Source organism: Hippocampus bargibanti, linkage group LG20 (assembly GCF_051943395.1).
Source record: "Hippocampus bargibanti isolate YZ-2025 linkage group LG20, ASM5194339v1, whole genome shotgun sequence".
NCBI classification, from domain to species: Eukaryota; Metazoa; Chordata; class Actinopteri; order Syngnathiformes; family Syngnathidae; genus Hippocampus; species Hippocampus bargibanti.
In genome coordinates, this window is record NC_142753.1 from 12,271,110 (window position 1) to 12,288,997 (window position 17,888).

Sequence of the window (17,888 nt, forward strand, 5' to 3'; positions counted from 1 at the left end):
TTTTTTTTTTTTTTTTTGTGCGTGGAGAGATCAAAACCAAACGAAGCCTGAAAGGTCTAAAAATACCAAAAAAAACTGAAGAAATCTTCCACTTTTCTCGTGGCGGTTGTTTTTTCTTCCACTTGCTGTTATTCCCTCACGTGACAGGAATTCCGAGGATCCCAGGTGCATCCCGGGTAATGTAGTTCCGATATTCTTACCCACTTTTTATCATGAATAGACAAACAGTAACTCGTGACGTTTGAGCGGAAAGTTTGTGGAAGCCGACGTTCATGCGCGTCCGTTTTTTTGTATTTGGGACATTTTGCCATTTGGGTACTTTTTCCTCCCAATGTCCGCAACGTGCAAATGGCGGCCTCCTGGCAGGTAACCATGGCGACGAGAGCTTACCAACGAATGGCGACTGGTGAAGTCCAACCAACTCTCGATAGCGCCACCCTGCGGCTCGGCGGTCAGCCCTTTTTTTCGTGTGTGACGACGGTTATGGCGCTTTGATATCAATAAAACCTCCTTGACACCATTCGACTTGTCTTTCCTTCGATAACATCGGACAGTTTTCATGATTGGGTTTTAAGCTAGATTAGGCTAGTTAAGAAGCGTCGTTATCCGGAAGTGACGATTGGAGTCAACATGTAGTTGATCCTAATTTTGCCTGGACTCCAGCCGTTTCGTCCGTTCTTATGTCCGTTTAGCAATCGGGAGAGCTAAACGGACGGTAGAGACCACAGGAAATCGTGGGGGCAGTATAGAGTCAGAAGCGTACCAACTCGAAAAAATGAATACAGAGAGAAGAAGAGAGCCAGGTAGACTGCTGCTGCTTTCACTACGAATGAACAGGCGAGCCGCTAGCCAATACCTACCAGTAATCAACGTCGCTTTTATATTTTATCCATACTAACTATGTCGGGCAAAGGAAGACAGTGGTCGTATGAGTATCTACAAGATGGATTCTCATGTATCACGGCACACGACGGGAGTGAGCGTCCTATCTGCATGATTTGCACCAACAGCAAAACTAAAGGAACGCTTCTTCAAGCTGCAACGAAGACGGACGCCGATACAAGAACACAACGCTTGCTGAATTCAAGGTGAAGAGAGCTCGATTCCACGAAAGGGCCACTCTGCCTGCTCTTGTATTTGTACCTGCTCGCAAAGTTTATGTATTGTGTTGCTTTTGTTCTTTGAACAAGGTGATGTTCATGCGCGGCTCATTTTGTGTAGCAGTAAAAACATATCTTTGTCTTGCATTTGAACACCATCATATTTTATTTTTCAATCAAGAGGGGTTCGGTGAAAGTACATATGAAACAGGTGGGGTTCGGTCACTCCAACGAGGTGAAGAACCACTGGCCTGGAGCGGCAGTTAAAAGCAAGCAATGGTGCCACCTAGTGGTCAATTTTTGCTGCCGATTTTTGTGAACGCGTCCGGTGGATTGCATCACGTGCGCTTGTAGGATAACAACCCAATTAACGCTATATCCTGCATATTTTCATCGAGGATAACCTTTTATTGGATGTATTTCGAATTTTCAACAATTTCGGGGACTGGTGGTATATTTGGGTCGTAAAAATCGGACGGAAACAGGCATTGGCGGGCGAAATATTTGAGCAACACTAAGTAGGGACGTGACATTTTTTTTTAAATAATTCATCACACATTTTCTAATACCATACTAAAGTGGATTGATTGTCTTATTATTATTTGATCGCGACACGTAAAATGCGCATGCAAAGTTCGTCACAAACTAAAGGGGTCGTGATTGGTCAGCAAGCGCACAGTTCCAGAAATACGGAAGTGATCATTCATTGGACCATGTCATTGGTCCAAACCAAAAGCGCGTTAAAATGGACAGCAGAGACATGTTTCAAGATGATCATCGCAGAATAAATGAACTTCTAAATTCTTTCAAAATATTTCAATGTATTATTATAATCATACTACAGTATTTATGTTTAAATTCTAACTCTAGATAATTATGCATAGTTTCCTTTGTACCTCTCCTCAAGTCACAAAAGTTGTGATGCTGCGAGAAAAAACGATTAGAATTGCATTTCGTCACAGGATGATCAATTGACCAAACGCATAAACTGGAGTGACACCTTCAAACCTTCTTCCATCTTCCTGTGAAATTTGACATTAAGTACCAGTACAGTAAGTCATTCATTAAATCACCAGTACCCACCGTATAAAATTAATAAAGCTTTTATTTTGTTTTGCATATAGTAGTACCGTATTTGTCAAAAAAAGAGCATAAAAATGGCGCCTTCATAAATCTAATTCAACAACTACATTCACGACACAAATATATCAATGGTAGCTTGTTACATTTTTATGGAATGAGATATATTATTTTTTGTCTTTGAAATATTTGTAACGTCATCTCAAACGCAGCCTGAATAAAAGTCAAACGCCACCATGGCAAGAATCTGGTAACACGACTCTATGTAGTAAATGTAGTAGTAGTGCACGTTAGCATAATTATGTGAAATGTTCTGTTTTTGAAACAGAAATAACAAGATATTATTTTGCCACCGAATAAGACTTCTGTGGTCTTTCCTTAAAAATTCAAGTCTCTTCGGCGACAAAGTTCTTTCAGTAAATAAAAATAGACCACAAACCTTCATCATTACCATAATAACAATGACATATTGTATAAATATAATAGCTTCTTCATCTTCTTCGTCTTTTCCTTTCGGCTTTTCCCTTCAAGGGGTCGCCACAGCTTCTTCATCTAAAAAATATGCATCTATACATAAAATCATGAGAATCTAGTGATACCAAGCCACAATGGTGTGTTGAGAAAAATCATCAGGGAAAAGCGGTCCGATCATTATCATTGACGACAAAAAAATGTACCTTTTTTCATCTATCCGAGATTGTCATCAATATCTTCTGAGTCGAATATAAATATGAAACCGCTCTGTATGATCTATGAGGCGCGCGTGTATTTGCATACATTGCTGTATATTTCAGTCTCCTGACATTTTCTTTTTGTGCATAGAATACTTTGTTTTTATCTTTGTCATAGTCCTTCAATAGTCATAGAAATAAACAAAATAATAGAATGGAAAGGGATTTAAAAAAAGTGTTTTCTTCAAAATATTGACTCTCTGGTGTTTTCTACTATCTTTGTGACTGCTTTATTTCCTGTAGATGATGGTTGTCCATGTTAAGCGCTTTGTTACAGCTTCGGCTGTTGTTAAAGCACTATATATAGCTTCATTTGGCCTCTTGCTAGCTAGCTATTTGCAATCTAGCTGGCTAGCTAGCTATCGAGCGAGGTACAGTATCTATTAGCTATATAGGTAGCCTGCTAGCTATCTATTAGCTGGCTGGCTAGCTTTCTGATCCTGACGTAAAATATGCGTCTCGTATCAATAGTCAATACCGGTTGGGAAACACTGTTGTGGTCTGTAAATGCGAGAAGACAAATAGTGTGAGTGCGAACCTATTTTTGCCCGTTGCACAACAAAGACAATCCGCAAGTGCCGAGGCGGAGGACAAATAATTGGACGTGACTTTTGACCCCCTGCTCCCAACGCATCTGGTCGCTGTCCACCTTGACGGACACGCCGACGGAGCCGAGAAGCTTCTTGACGTGCTGGAAAGCTTGCTCTTCGCGAAGCACAGTCGGAAGACACTCCAAGGACAGAAGACAGCCGTTCTTCTTCTTCTTCATCAGGTTCAACTGGAACAAAAAAGATGGCGAGCGCAAAAGGCACATGGCATGACGACATTGAACGCAAACAGATTTCATCATGACGATTGTGGGCAAATTCAGCCAATCAAAGCTTCTTTTTGTCAATCAACATGGATGGATGGATGAGCGCTTCTTGAAACCACTCACCAGGATGCCGAAAGCCTTTAGGAACTCGGCCTCGCTGTCGCACATGAGCCTCAGAGTTTTTTCAGGGAGCTCTACCAAAAAAATATTGACTATTGAGGAATGTGTCCTTGAGGATGTCAATCAGCTCTCACCTTCCAAGGCAGCGAGCAACAGATGAGCAGCATGCAACGAAGGGGAAGCGTCCTCGGCAGACTCCGCCGGCTTCTCCCGCCCAGTCACGTCGGCTGTTTTGCCAAAGCGCCGTTCCTCCAGCTGAAAAAGACGCAAAACAACAACAAAAATTGCAATCCAAATGGACATCGCTTGTCCCGTTGTGAAAGTGAGCTGACCGCATGCTGCAGTTGCGACAGCGTCTCTCTGTCCTTCAGGAGATCTCGCAGTTTGTCATACAAGGCCAAGCGAGTTGATTGGGCGAGCGCCGCAAGAGGCCGCAGGTCTTCCACGTCACATCCTAGCAAGGAAGGACAGCAGTCAATCACCCAACGTGCACTTTTCATTGGGGCTATATGGAATATTCTGCAATTTCTGTCAAAATGACAAAAACCCTGGCACTGGAGTGGACATATTTTTAGTAGTTAATTACAAGGAAAACGACATCAATAACGCCATGGTGAATCGTTGCGTGTCGCAGCCAATTGCGGTAACACGCATAAAGAAGGTGTAAGTTGACACAAATTCCCAGCGGACAAATCAGCCCATTTCCAGCAAAGCTTGTGCGCCATCTTGTGCATTTTCTGGCCGCTACATTGGAGTCCAGACGGCTCCAATTGATACGGAAGGACTTCTTGAATCAATGTCAAACATTTATGCTTTCCTCTTCGGAACTATTTGAATCATATTCATAACCGGATGAGTAACAAGAAGGGATCTTTTACCCAATCTGAAGCCATTGTTTTGATTCTGGAGCAAGGCAGTTTGTGAAGTCACGTGACATCACAAACAAGGGGGCAGGACTTTCTGAATCTCACCAGTTCCGAGCTAACTATGCGGCAGTTTTGGGACACTTTCACTCATTTTTATTAGTGTTTTGCATTTGACTCAAAATATTAGCCTGTGTGTTTTGGCTATTTTATCTGCTATAAAACGTTTTTCTGGTGTCAGTTAGGAAAAAAAAAAAAGATGTCGGTTGTCCTTTAACATTGAAAGCCAATGGTGAAAAATGAAGAAAGACTTGTGGTGAAAGACAAACCATTTTGTTGCGGTGGTTCTTCCACAATATTCTCATCGCAGCACCTCCCGTCCACGACGTTCAGGTCATCGTGAGAGGACCACGATCTCACCAAGTCGGCCTCAAAGCCGCCGATTTTTCCAGGCTGGATGCATATTTCTGAAATAATGTGCATTTATGGAATGGACCGGCAGTTGCAAGAATACAATACGATACGATACATATTGATTTATATGCTTCATATGCTAGATTTCATTTAGCTGGCTATCTATTTGCTATCTATTAGCTAACTGGCTGGCTATCTATTAGTTATATATCTTGCTGTCTACCTATCTATTAACTAGCTAGCTTTCTATGTATTTGAGTTACTTCCGGGTTGAGTGAACACTGGCGCGTGTGGCGGCCGCTGCTCACCAACAGAAAAACTGACCCTGTGACTGTAAAGTGACCTTGAGAGTTTTGAAAGGCGCTGATAAATGGCATGTATCATTATCATCGTCGTCATATAGCGCTTTAACAACAGCTAAAGCTGTCACAGATCACTTAACGTGGACAGCCATCACATCCAGGAAATAAAGCAGACACAAAGATAGTAGAAAGCACCAGGGAGTAAGAATGGAGCAGTTGTGTTGTGTTGAGCAGGTCCGGTCACATACTCACTGAAGCGGCCGTCTTTTTCAATGATGAGCTCCATGACGCTATATGCAATGACGACATCAGACGGGATTTCCAAACAAACGTCCATGTCGGCCTCCACGTCGTTGCTCTCCTTGATGCACACATGAAATGATACTTCCCATATAAGGCGGGCCTGCGTGTATAGCGCAGGGTCGGCCAAGGCTTATACAGCGGAAAATACCGTTTTTGGTGAACTCACACGAATGTTGGCCCCCAGCGTGCCCAACAGTCGCACGATGCCACGCAAGGCGCACCGCGACTTTTTGGTCTCTGTGACGGTACAAGCGGCGGTGGTGAAGATCGTCTCTTTGACAACAGCCAGAATATCCGATCGCTTTTCCAGCTGTTGCACCAACACGTGCTCCATATCCACCAGCCTTATACAAAGGAGAGATGAACGTGTACCCGACGGAATATATATATGGGGGGGGGGGGGGGGGGGGTATAGGCCACAGTAACTAAAAACAAAACCACCGATTGAGGGCATGGGAGTCTTCTGCAAGGAATGATTTTGTACCGATTGTTGGAGTCGTGCAACAACTTGTTGACATCCACTTCTTCTTTCTTCAGCTTGCCGAAATCGGATTGGAGTTTGGATGAGCCCAGAGCTTCGACCTTGAAGCCGACAGAAGATGCCTCGGCGTCCAGGTGGCCGGTGAGCTTGTTTCCAAAACTGCCCACGTAGGTAAGGAATTCTTTCTTGGACACGACTGAAACGGGCGTCAAAAGAGGAAAATAGTGTTTGGGCGCCCCAAATTCAAGCTCAGATAACTTCACACCTACATGACATACATGAATTGAGTTTTAGGATGACATGAATTGATCCTAAAACTCATGTTTTGTGGGTCCTCCAATTTGAGTGAAAATGACAAAAACCCTGGCACTGAAGTGGACATAGTTTTGCACGTTGTCTGGTAGTGAATGAGTTAATGTCAAGAACTAAAAAGAGGTTTCCATACCAGGCGTGAGCCGCTTTTCGCCCAGCAACAAATCGTTGAGCTTGAAATCCGTCGGTTGGTATTTGGGTGTCTGCCAGAACCACACGCGCTTGCGTTTGACCACCAAAGCCATCGGAACCAGCTTGGAAGAGTCATTCATGCGAGACACGTGGATGAGGCTTCCCTCCGGGTCAACCTGACGGACAAAGTTGCCAGTGGCCTTGGAAAACATGGTGTGAACTGTGGGGAGAAGAGCAGACAATTCCAGAATAAATGTGTCAATGACTTCATATTGAAATCTTCTGAAATTGCAACTTGATATTTACCGTTTTTTTTTTTAAGATGTGGATGGAAAAAAAACAGGCCTTCAGTAGTACTACATCTGAATGAATGCGTAGCTGTGAATGTGCTGTAATTTACTAAACGTCCACCAGATGGTGCTGTTGACCAGGAAATAACGTGACTTGTAGAAACTTCAGAAATAATGTCACTAAATGTAGATTCATGATAACCTCATACAATTGCAATATTATGCTCTTATCACTAGCGGATACTATTATTGGCAAGCGACTAGCCAATCATGTGACTAGCTAATCATAGTTTGCAAAAACTCTAACGTCGCCAGCGCCTTCGAGCAGGCCTTGGGTTGCCAACTCGAAATCTGATTGGTTAAAGGAACGGTTTCATCGACATTGATTTTTATGATCCAGGGCCAGCAGAACTTGTGGTGAAGGCGTGCAGGTAGATTTCTGGCCCCGGTCACAAATGATGAGTTAAATGTGATTGGTTAAATGCTTAAATAGGAAAACGCGCATCTGGCGGCAGCACAACAGGGTGAAAGGAAGCTGAAAGACAATTTGGAATTATTTAATCAGAATTCATAGACAAAATAGAATTCACATCCGTCTGCGATTGAGCTATTTTTAGGCCAGCAGAGAAGGCCTTACGGGCCCTGACGGACCGCCACTTGTATAACTACGTTAGAAGCACACTTGGCGACCTTTCTGAAGTCGTGTAACATCCACGTGAGCTCCAGTTACCGGCGGCAACCCCTCCAGCGCGTCTCTGCGTTCCAAAGCCAAACTCATGACTCAGATTTTCAAATTAAAATCACAACACACCTCCACCGACAAAAGCCAGAAATAACTCCATGAAGCATTTTCCACACGTTTCCACAAGAACGTTCAAGCGGTACTTACACGAGCAGGTTGTTGTGAGGTCGACGTTCGATCCCCGCGATGACGGCCGTCGTTCCCAAAGTCAATGTCACCCAGGTGGACGAAGACTTTTCCAACAGCTTTATTACATGAAGTTTGCTCACTCGCGCGTGTGTGTGTGTGTGTGTGTGTGTGTGTGTTCAGAGAGAGACGGTGCGTGTGTGTGTGTGTATGCGTGAGAGAGACGGAGAGAATCGGAAGACAATTTTTTCATTGGCGCAGACTTGCGCCTCCTCCCACCAGCTCCTCTCATCTGGACTCATTTTTAAACAGGCAGCTTTGCGGGTTCTTTCGTGGCCTTGCCTCATTCAACATTTCAAAATAAAAGTGCATGAAATTGATGCAATGGGTGACATTTGAGATGAATTTGAGTCAGAAAAAAATGGGGCGCACACTCAAACGGGCTTGTGAAGCACCACAAAAGGCATTTTGTTTTCAAACGATCTCATCCTTATTAGTTTCCCCGGTTGCCGTGGAGATGTATATGTATCCATAAAACCAAATAACTTTAGCAAATGCCTCCACGAGGTACACCTCAAAGAATAACCTGATAAACAGTGGCAATTAGAAAAGTTATTCTCATGTTATTGCGTACCTAGCACTTTATTTGCTATCTATTAGCTAGCTAGCTGGCTCGCTCACTGGCTATCTAACTGGCTAGCGAGCTATCCGTTGGCTAGCTAGTTAGCTTTCTATCTATTTCTGTTATTCCAGGTGTGGCTGCCGCTGCTCACCCACAGAAAACTTATCCCTTGACTGTAAAGTGACCTTGAGAGTTTTGAAAGGCGCTTAGAAATGAACTGGATTATCGTTATGACTTTTTTTCCCTTGTAATTCATCAAACCAAAGGTGTTGCCATTTTTTGTTATTTATTACCACATTTAAAGGACTATTGTTTTTTATTTTTTAACACGTTCACTGCCAGACATGGAAACATGCGTCCACTCCAGTGCCAGGGTTTTTGTCATTGTCACTCAAATTCCAGAACTCACAGAATATTGAGTTTCAGGAGTAATAAGATAAGCGATAGTAATACAACTTTGATTCTCTGTTTTCATTTGAAAACAAAAGAAAAGAGTTAATTCCTCAATGATATGGCTCTGGAGTTGTATCTTGAGGTTTGAAGTCACTCAAATTCTGTACTTTTGGGAAGAAAACAAACTATTCCCCTTCCCTTGTGCAATAATATTTGAAAGTCTTTTATTGTTATTTTTAAGAACCGCACCAGCAGTTGAATATGTGCAGCATTACAGTAAAAGGCACTTTAGTAAATCTCTATGATGCACTCATAAAGTGATAAAAAATAATAATAATAGAAATGAGAGATAAAGTAGGAAAAAAAAAGAAAAAGAGTCTCCCGCCTTTGAAAAAGACAGCACGGGAAGTCCACGTTGCTTTCGGTTACTGTGACACTCATCGGGGTCACCGGCGCTGCAGCCCACTTCACTTTTTCAACTTCCTTCTTTCTGATGATTGTCTTGATGAGTTGAAGCGACCGGTCACCACAGCGCAGGGAAGTCCACTTTAGTAAAACCAGGATCTCGGCGTAACTCCCAATACGAGTTGTTGCTCACCCACGTGTCATCTTGGGACTTTCTGTGAACACAATCAAAGCAGAGAGTGGCTGCCTTTACAGCAGCTCCTGTATTTTGTTTTTCTACTTCTTCCACAACTTTGCTGCAGTGAAATGTAACTTTCTCCAGCGCCAGACCAATAAAGGCTAATCCAATCCAAAGGAAAATGGCGGCGTACATGAAGAAAGATGGTCGGTGGGTCATGTTGTTGTCCTCCAACACTTTCCTCCTCTCCCTTTGGAGCCGCTCGATCCTCTGCTTCTGTTCTTCGGCTCCTTCCACATTTCCTTCCTCTAAGAGCCTGAACGAAAACAGGACAAGGAAAGTTGAGGCCATCTGTTGATTTTGTTCTGGGATCTCGGATCTCGGATCTCTGGATGTTTACCTCTGGTCTAATCTGAAGCGTGTATCTGTAGGGGGCAGAAGATGTCTGATGGTGGGATCCAACTCGTTTAATTCCTTTGCAAACTGAGTGAAGCCGTAGTACTGCTCCTGGTCCGAGGGCATGGGATCTACACGGAAGAAAGTAATGCAAAGGTATGACGTGATGTCATCACGTGGTGCAAGTCCCCCTTTTTGCACTTACTTGCTCTCCAAATACACGTGGCGGAAGGCGGCTGGCCCTGGAAAATGGACTCGTGCCATTTGCCAAAAATGCTGTGCACCACTTGTCCATTGGAATCGCTCACCACGCCTTCGATCTCATTGACGGAGGAGCTCCATGATTTGCCCTGTGAAGGATAACAACATGGAAACTCCAAGACATTCTGTCAGAAGTCCTTCAATTCATCCACGACAGGATTTGATTGCAAGTGTTTTTAAAGCGATATTTTTTGCTATTCCGTCTTTGGCCGCCAGATGGTGCTAGGCGCTTGATAGTGTCTTTCTGCTGTTGGTCAACAGGTGGTGCTATTGTCGTATTGATCGTGTATGAAAAGCGTTGGAAAGAGGGAAAGTCTGCAAATAAATGTTTTAATTGTCATATTATTTTGAAGATCAAATGCTTTAATTAGAAAAATTATATCGGGATGAATCAGCTTATTTTTTAAATAAAAGAGCGTAAGAATGTAGACTAACTAATCAATCATTGGCTCGCTATCTAATGGCTATCTAATAGCTATCAATTAGCCGTCTGGCTGGCTACCTATCTATGAGCTATCTGGCTAGCTATCTATTTGCTATATAGCTTTCTATGTATTTGAGTTCCGGGTTGAGTGAACGCTGGCGCGTGTGGCTGCCGCTGCTCACCCACAGAAAAAAATCTCCTGTGACTGTAAAGTGACCTTGAGAGTTTTGAAAGGAAATGGATTATTATTAATAAATCAAAGGGGTCTCTCCCCGTCTCGCCTCACCTTGACAAAGGTGACTTTACACTCGCAAGTGTTATTGTTGACATTTTTGATGGTCATCTCTCCATAGTGTTCAATCCAACGCTGCCCGCTGAGGATGTTATGGATGCAGGATGTCACTTTGTTCCACTCATAATGGTCTCCATACCTAACAAACACACAGTTAACTCATTCACTGCCAGACGCGTGCAAAAAAATGTGTCCACTCCAGTGCCAGGGTTTTTGTCATTGTCACTCGAGAATATTGAGTTTTAGGACTACATAAACATTCAATGCAGCGTAAGAAACCATAGACTCTCTTCATTCATCAGTAAAAATGAGTTAATTACTAAGTTTTATGGGTCTGGAGTTATATGAGCTTGAAATGAGGGTCCAAAATACAATGCAATCCATACATATTGGTTTAAATAGCGCTTTAACAACAGCTGAATCTGGAACAAGGCGCTAACATGTAAAACAGGGAAATGCTGCCGCCTTGTGGAAGGGAAAAAACATTGCCAGAGACCATGGCCAGCACTCCATCGGCACCCAAGTATCAAAAAACAAAAGCCAAACAAATTGGGTTAATAATCTTAAAAGTTGAGAAGTTCAATCAACAGAGGACCTCTCGATCTTGGACAAGATGGCAGTACGGATGACTCAAAAAGACTTACGACGGTAGCGTGACGTTGGTCGTACCGATTGGAACAATTTCCATGGATTTGCCCCAAAATTTATTTTTCAAGCGAACATCTGCAAAAGGAAAGAAAGAAAATGTATTTTAACATGACGTGATAGCAGCAGAAAAGTGCTTCGCGCGCTTACCTTGCCAAAAAGAAAAGTTCTTTGAATCCGAGTGACATACGGACACGGGTGGGTGATGGCTCACCTGGGAAAATACAATACAATACAATAAATATTGCTTTATATAACGTTTTAACAACAGCTGACTTAACATGGAAAGAATGACCTAAAAACTCCTGAATCTAATGAATGTATGTTTACCTTATTACACTTAAATCTCGTGAAATATTTCAATAGCTAAATACCCTTATGAAATTGACCAAAATACTCTTACGTCTATGAAACACTCCTTAGATCTGTTGAAATACTCCCGATATAATCGATGAAAAGGTTTCTTCATCTGTACTTCTTTGAAGGTGTCGGATGTTTTGCTCCTCATCCAAAAAGCTTCGTCAGCGAACCAAAGTTGTGCTGGTAGCAGCACACCTTTCCGGATGAGGAGCAAAACGTCCGCCACCTTCAAAGAAGTACAGATGAAGAAACCTTTTCATCGATGGACCACTCCCGTACGACTGAGACGTACTCCCGATATAAACATGAGCGACATTCAACGGACAGTGGGAAAATGAAATAGCGACTGTATAACCTGTTGTCGTGAAAGATAACGGCTGAAAAAATAGCAAGACGTTGCTGTTGGACCTCACACAAGTAACAATAACGAGGCATGAGGAAATCATTTCAAAACCACAAAAGGGAATGACAAAGCGATACTATCGATGAGAAGGTTTCTTCAGCCGTCATCTGTACAAAGCGATACTAGTACGACATTCCAAAGGCCAATTTTGCCGCGTGTCAAACGTACCTGTTCGCCGACAAACCTGAAGCCCTTGTCAGGTCGGTCAAACTCGTACGTTTCTCCCAAGACCGGATTGAAAGGCTTGCTTCCAGCTCGATAGTAGGAAGACGTGTACGCGGATACGGCAAAAGTGGCAACGTAAACCTTTGTGGGCAACGAAAGCAGCCGCATTGAAAAAATATCCGCAGCAAATGCGATGATTGACATTTTCCCTCTTACCATCCGCTGGTAAGGGTTGGCGGTTTTATTGGCCGTGTCCAGCAGATGGCTGTACTCCAGTTCCTCGCACAACCTCTGCAGGGTGTTGAGGGGCTCGTTCAACTGGACCGGCATGGCCACCTTGGACAAGTCTTTGCCGATATTGTTCCTCAGGATGTTCCACAGACTCACGCTACAAGGGGGGCTGGGAGCCGGCAGCGCCGTGCGCCGACGAATCGCCGTGCCGATGCTACTCGCTGCCCGCGGGGACCGTTGAAGGACGAAAGGAAGAAAAGTTCAAAGGTAAACTGCACTTGACTCTTTAATCACGGACCACAGCCAATTTGCTTTTCTCAAATTAAAACAGCAATCTATTTGGTTTTCTATTAACTATACAGCTATCTAGGTGGCTATCTAGCTAGCTATCTACTAGGTGGCTATCTAGCTAGCTATCTACTAGCTGGCAAGCTAGCTTTCGCGTGGCTTTCACTTAACCTGAATCGTGTCTCTCGCCGGCCCCTTCGTTGGTATCCACGGAAATACTGTCGCTCACGTCACTGATGTACGAATCGTCGTCGGACAGCTGGGGATGAGAGAGGTCAAAAGGTCAGAAGGTCAGCTTGGCGACCACAATGAACAAAGACAACACCAAACGATACATCCCAATGTGGTTCACTGAGTCACTGTCATTCGCAAATTTATTTGGGAATTGAAAATACGACGTAGAGCGCCATTCACCAATTTGTTCAGGTTTTGTTTTTTCATACTTGGGTGCTGATAAAGCGCTGGCCAAAACCCTGGCACTGGAGTAGACACATTTCTGCACATCGTCTGGCAGTGAATGAGTTAAGTGTTTGTTTGTTAAAAAGCAACCTGGAAAGTGGAACAAGCATCACCTCATTCTCCGACGAGGACGAGGAGAGGAGGTACTCCTGCGCATCATAGAACTCCGAGATGGACTCCGCGATGGACGCTTTGCTTTCATTGGATGCCTGGTGGACCAATGGGTGGCCTTCATCTGGACAATCCTGGTCAGGGTCAGAAAAGTTGGCAGTCAATTATTATTAATGATGACAAGGCGTCCAATCACATGATTGCTCGTGTCACTCACTGAGCCGTAGGCGCTTTTTAAAGCCGTAAGCTGCAACGGCTGAAGCGCTTGCATTTCAATGGTTTGTCTTAACTTGTCCTTTTCTGCCAACAGGGAACTATACGCTGATTTCAGCGTGCTGTGGACTGGAAAGACATAAGACGTTATTTAAAGGACAACCGACACCTCTGGACAAGGTGCATCCATAATTTGTCAAATCACTTCAAATGACTGGCATTTGACAAAGATGATATTTGTGTGTCGCAGCCAATTGCGGTAACACGCATAAAGAAGGTGGAAGTGGAAGACAAATTCCCAGCGGACAAATCAGCCCATTTCCAAGGGAGCGGAGCAGTCCAGCACCAGTGGAAGCAAACGAGGAAGCTAACCAGAGTTAGCGATTCGGCGCTCGGATAGCGGAGGTTTGATGCATGTTTTACTCATTTCGTCACACCGCGTGCTAACTGTGAGCTCATCTCGTGAAAGAAAGCAATCGGCATATTCGTGGAGCAAACCGATCGGACAAACATCCGCTTTCCGCCGTGTCATTTGTTTTACTCTGGAGCGCTGTCGGAGCTTTCTCTCTCGTCTCAACATCTTATGTTCGTGTGGCGGTCTCCTTTGTGTGTGTGCGTAAAACCCACCCCTGTCTTCTACCACGGATTTTAACCAATCACGGGCGGCTTTATACACTGGACGAAACGCAGCTTGTGCGCCATCTTGTGCATTTTCTGGGTGCTACATTGGAGACCAGATCTTCACCGGTTTCATCGCTTGCAGACTGCTCGAATTGATACGGAAGGACTTCTTGAATCGATTGTAAACATTTATGCTTTCCTCTTCAGAACTATTTGAATCATATTCATAAGTGGATGAGTAACAAGAAAGCATCTTCTCCGAATCTGTAGCCATTGTTTTGATTCTGGAGCAAGGCAGTTTGTGAAGGAGTATCCTGGCGTGATGTCACCAACAAGGGGGCGGGACAGTTTCGAGCTGATTTTGTGGCAGTTTTGGGACACTTGAAGTCATTTTATTGGTGTTTTTTGTGGTGTTCGGTTGTCCTTTAAATGTCAGTGGAGAAAAAAATCTCCTCAATAAACTCACTGTTGTTCGCTAGTCTGTTGAAGTTCTCTTGCATATGAGAAACCTCGACGGGAGAATCCGGAGTTTCCGGACAGACCTCTTGACTGTTTGCCTCTAAAATTGGCAGATTGGGATTGGAGGAATTATTTTGAGGCATCTGACAAGAAGAAAGAAAATAAGTTACGGGCTGAAAGGCAGTACTTTCCGAATGAATAGGTGACAACATATATTGTTTGAAATACCTGTGTTGTTACTTTGCTATTTTTGGTTCGCCATTTCTTTGTCTTCTTCTCTTTCTTTGGGATGTCAGACGTTGATGCCTGCGGTGACAGAATAAAACCCCGATCTGATTAAAACAATCCAAAAAGAAAAAGCACACAGCTACCCAAAAAAATCGTTCCCAAAATAGACTGCGTTCACTGTCGCGGCTTGGAATTGAAGCGGATTTATGCGGGACAGGAGATGTGAGACAGTCTCTTTTGGTCAATGGATGCTACAGTTTCGTGTTTGCTTTCAACATTTAGCTTGTAGCAGACGTGCACATTCCACCATGACGTCCCCTGATTCACTGGTGAAAAGGACGCTTTGAGCTGCTGTATTTAGTTTTTCTACTTATTCCCTTCCTTTCCCCTTCCTTCCATAATTTAACTAATCCAATCCAAAAATGACGAACGTGACCTCACTTACTTGGAGCGCATTAATGGATGACGCAGAGTATGTGCGATGCATGACCTCCATACTTCTCAGCAGCAGGTTGAGTTCCAGAAGGTAGGATTCGCACTCTTCCAGGCCTGGAGAAATAACATCATTTTTATCGGGGACTGATAGAGATTAGACAGAAGAGATCATATTGAAAAGTCCCATGCTTAGCTGGCCAACCGAACAATAGGCCCACAGTAAAGGCGCAGATTCCCTGGGGTCAATGAATTAAACAGACACAGCCGGTTGACAGGCTGTCATCTTCATCTAGGAGATCTGGCCTTTGACAGAATTTAGGACTTGGGACACTCCTTATCACAGAAGTAATTTACGACTTGAAACTCCTTCACAGGAAGAGCTCATTAGCCAGGTTACAAATTTATCAGTTCGTGGAAAAGACAACCAATTAAAATGTTTTGCAGAATTCGGGCGTCTGTCTTGAATGACTGCGTCCCCTTCCGGCAGTAAAAGACGATCTTCCTGTCTTCGAGCCTTTGTCCTCAGTGTCTGATCGAGCATCTCTGACAGTGCCGGTTTTGTTTTTGAGGAATTAAAATTTGGATTGCTTGTGGTGTTGAAGGACCAGAAAATGGATACCTTTGGCACACTTGTTCATGTCCTCTGAGGAGTGAAGCCAGGAGCTGACCTTGGCCTGGTGATTGGACATCTGCTTGGGGAGAGAAGCCCTCTGCGTGCGAGGGCCATGGCGTGAATTTGGCCCTTTTGCCGATTTGAACGCAAATCAAGCCGCGTTGACGCGACGTACCTTCCTGATGGGGTTGGTTAGGGTGTTGGAGGATAAGGTGTGAGTGTGGTAGTGGAGAGGGTGAGGATATGAGGAAATCTCGTTCTGCCGAAACACTCGGTGATGACGCAGTTTGGACACCCATTCCTCAAACACTTCGGGAGACTTTGTCTGGCAAGTCACCAAATAAGAATGGAATGATGTCACCAGAGGTCCTCCTCTGATTGGTGTGGCTCGTCGGGAGTACCTTGAGGTGATAGATGTTATCCTCGGTATCCAGATCGATGCACATGGTCGACTTTTTGATTGCCATGACGGAAAGGCCCACATCGATGCAGCCATGAATCTTTCCCTTTCTTAGCTGTCGGTTTGATAAATTGCATCTTAGCATGCAAAATAAATAAAAAATGACAATGAGAAAGTCTAAAGGAAGATACTTACATCCGTGCCATGCTTGGCATACTTCAGGATGCCCTTGTCCAAGATGAAAAATCTCTGAATGCCCACAAAAAGAGGAAGAAGGAGGATTTGTCGCGTTGATGGGAAAGAAAGTACAGTGATACCTTGGCTTACGAACTGAATTGGTTCCCAGACAGAGTGTGTAAGGAGAAAAGTGTGTATCCCAAACATTAATTTCCCATAGGAAACCATTAAAATGAGAATAATCCGTTCCCAGGTCCCCATAAAACATCATTTTTAATAATTAAAGAAATAAACTACTGTATAATAAAGTGGTTTTATTGACCTTTGTGATGGTCGTTGATGGCTTGATGGAATGGAGTGACCGCTTTCATCAGCATGAAACACTTGATGAGGAACGTAGCCTTCTTCTTCCACCATCTTGAGGAATGATCCCTTGTAGGTGCTTTCTCTGCCATCATTTTACCTTGTTCCTCATCAATTGTGTTCTGTTTAGCTGGGCTTTTCGCATCAAGTGTACAGATAGCTTGTGCGGGTTATTTGTGGAGCCTGATTGATGGGATATTTTAACCTTGCTGTCTACACGCTATCAAAGTTGAAACGAGTCCAAATTTCACTGTTTTCTATCCATTTTGTCACTCTCTCTCACTGTCGTCTGCCTGTCTCTTTAATGTTTAAACCACCTCCCCTCACTGCTGCGTTCTTGACCTGGCTTTAACCGAAAACTGGGGACGGGGAATAGAGGACAAAAATGAGTCGGCTGCCATTTTCTTGTTGCGAATGACACACTCATTGTGCCGCTCCGTGTGTATCCCGAAAAATAGTTTGTATGCCAAGGTAAAATTTCCATCAATTTAACGTTCGTAAACCGAAAAGTTCGTAAGCCGAGGTATCACTGTAATTATTTCATGCGATGCGCTGCGCTAAGACGCCCACATGATTAATTATGGAGCTCCAATGCTCACCTTATGCCATCCTTTCATCGGCCACTTTCTTCTCTTTAACAGGAAGCCCTGCTGCGACTCAGGCTGCTGCATGACGGCAGGAGCTCCCCTGAGCCCCTCAACAATTTCCCAATTATCCTGCAAGGGAGAGCGGGCGAAACGGGAGCTTTGAGAAAAACATTTCACTGGCAGCAAAAGGGAGGGAACAAAAGTCACCTGGGGACTCTCCTGCTTCGAAGAACCACTACTGTCACTGTGACTTGGCGATGGCAACGCCATCTTTGTCGTGGAATCCAGCGCTGGAGATGGCCAGACGGCAGCCAATCTGACCTTTGAAGGTCACGCAACGGAAGTCGCT

General features: G+C 44.0%; 2 protein-coding genes and 1 long non-coding RNA gene across 6 annotated transcripts; 1 reads left to right on the plus strand and 2 right to left on the minus strand.

Annotated features, from left to right (window-relative positions):
- The first annotated feature begins 808 nt into the window (after nt 1-808).
- On the plus strand, nt 809-17,732 carry LOC148883288 (uncharacterized). Of its 2 annotated transcripts, XR_016118624.1 has the most exons (6): nt 809-1,088; nt 6,265-6,379; nt 13,419-13,580; nt 13,754-13,836; nt 13,907-14,061; nt 17,594-17,732. It is a non-coding gene; the product is annotated as an uncharacterized LOC148883288 (long non-coding RNA). The 2 variants fall into 2 exon arrangements; XR_016118623.1 differs by lacking the exons at nt 809-1,088; nt 6,265-6,379 and adding an exon at nt 12,719-12,852.
- On the minus strand, nt 2,188-8,458 carry LOC148883289 (gasdermin-E-like). 3 transcript variants are annotated; one of them, XM_089023314.1, is made up of 10 exons: nt 7,832-8,458; nt 6,654-6,872; nt 6,212-6,404; nt 5,894-6,071; nt 5,677-5,827; nt 5,038-5,175; nt 4,178-4,299; nt 3,980-4,100; nt 3,849-3,919; nt 2,188-3,689 (listed from the first exon to the last, which is right to left on the minus strand). In XM_089023314.1, exons 2-10 carry the CDS (start codon nt 6,862-6,864, stop codon nt 3,450-3,452), a joined length of 1,425 nt encoding a protein of 474 aa, XP_088879440.1. In that variant the 5' UTR covers nt 6,865-6,872; nt 7,832-8,458; the 3' UTR covers nt 2,188-3,449. The 3 variants fall into 3 exon arrangements, with proteins under 3 accessions (XP_088879440.1, XP_088879442.1, XP_088879441.1); XM_089023316.1 differs by having other exon boundaries at nt 5,677-5,785; nt 7,832-8,457; XM_089023315.1 differs by having other exon boundaries at nt 5,677-5,785; nt 5,876-6,071; nt 7,832-8,456.
- LOC148883290 (oxysterol-binding protein-related protein 3-like) lies at nt 9,323-17,886 on the minus strand. Its single transcript, XM_089023310.1, has 21 exons — nt 17,747-17,886; nt 17,552-17,668; nt 16,608-16,661; nt 16,414-16,527; nt 16,188-16,337; nt 16,019-16,109; nt 15,410-15,513; nt 14,965-15,042; nt 14,744-14,879; nt 13,661-13,785; nt 13,446-13,577; nt 13,045-13,132; nt 12,571-12,806; nt 12,358-12,495; nt 11,577-11,640; nt 11,426-11,504; nt 10,776-10,920; nt 10,010-10,154; nt 9,809-9,935; nt 9,602-9,724; nt 9,323-9,445 (listed from the first exon to the last, which is right to left on the minus strand). The coding sequence occupies exons 1-21, from the start codon at nt 17,807-17,809 to the stop codon at nt 9,349-9,351; spliced, it is 2,406 nt and encodes an 801-aa protein (XP_088879436.1). The 5' UTR covers nt 17,810-17,886; the 3' UTR covers nt 9,323-9,348.
- Nucleotides 17,887-17,888: the final 2 nt, after the last annotated feature.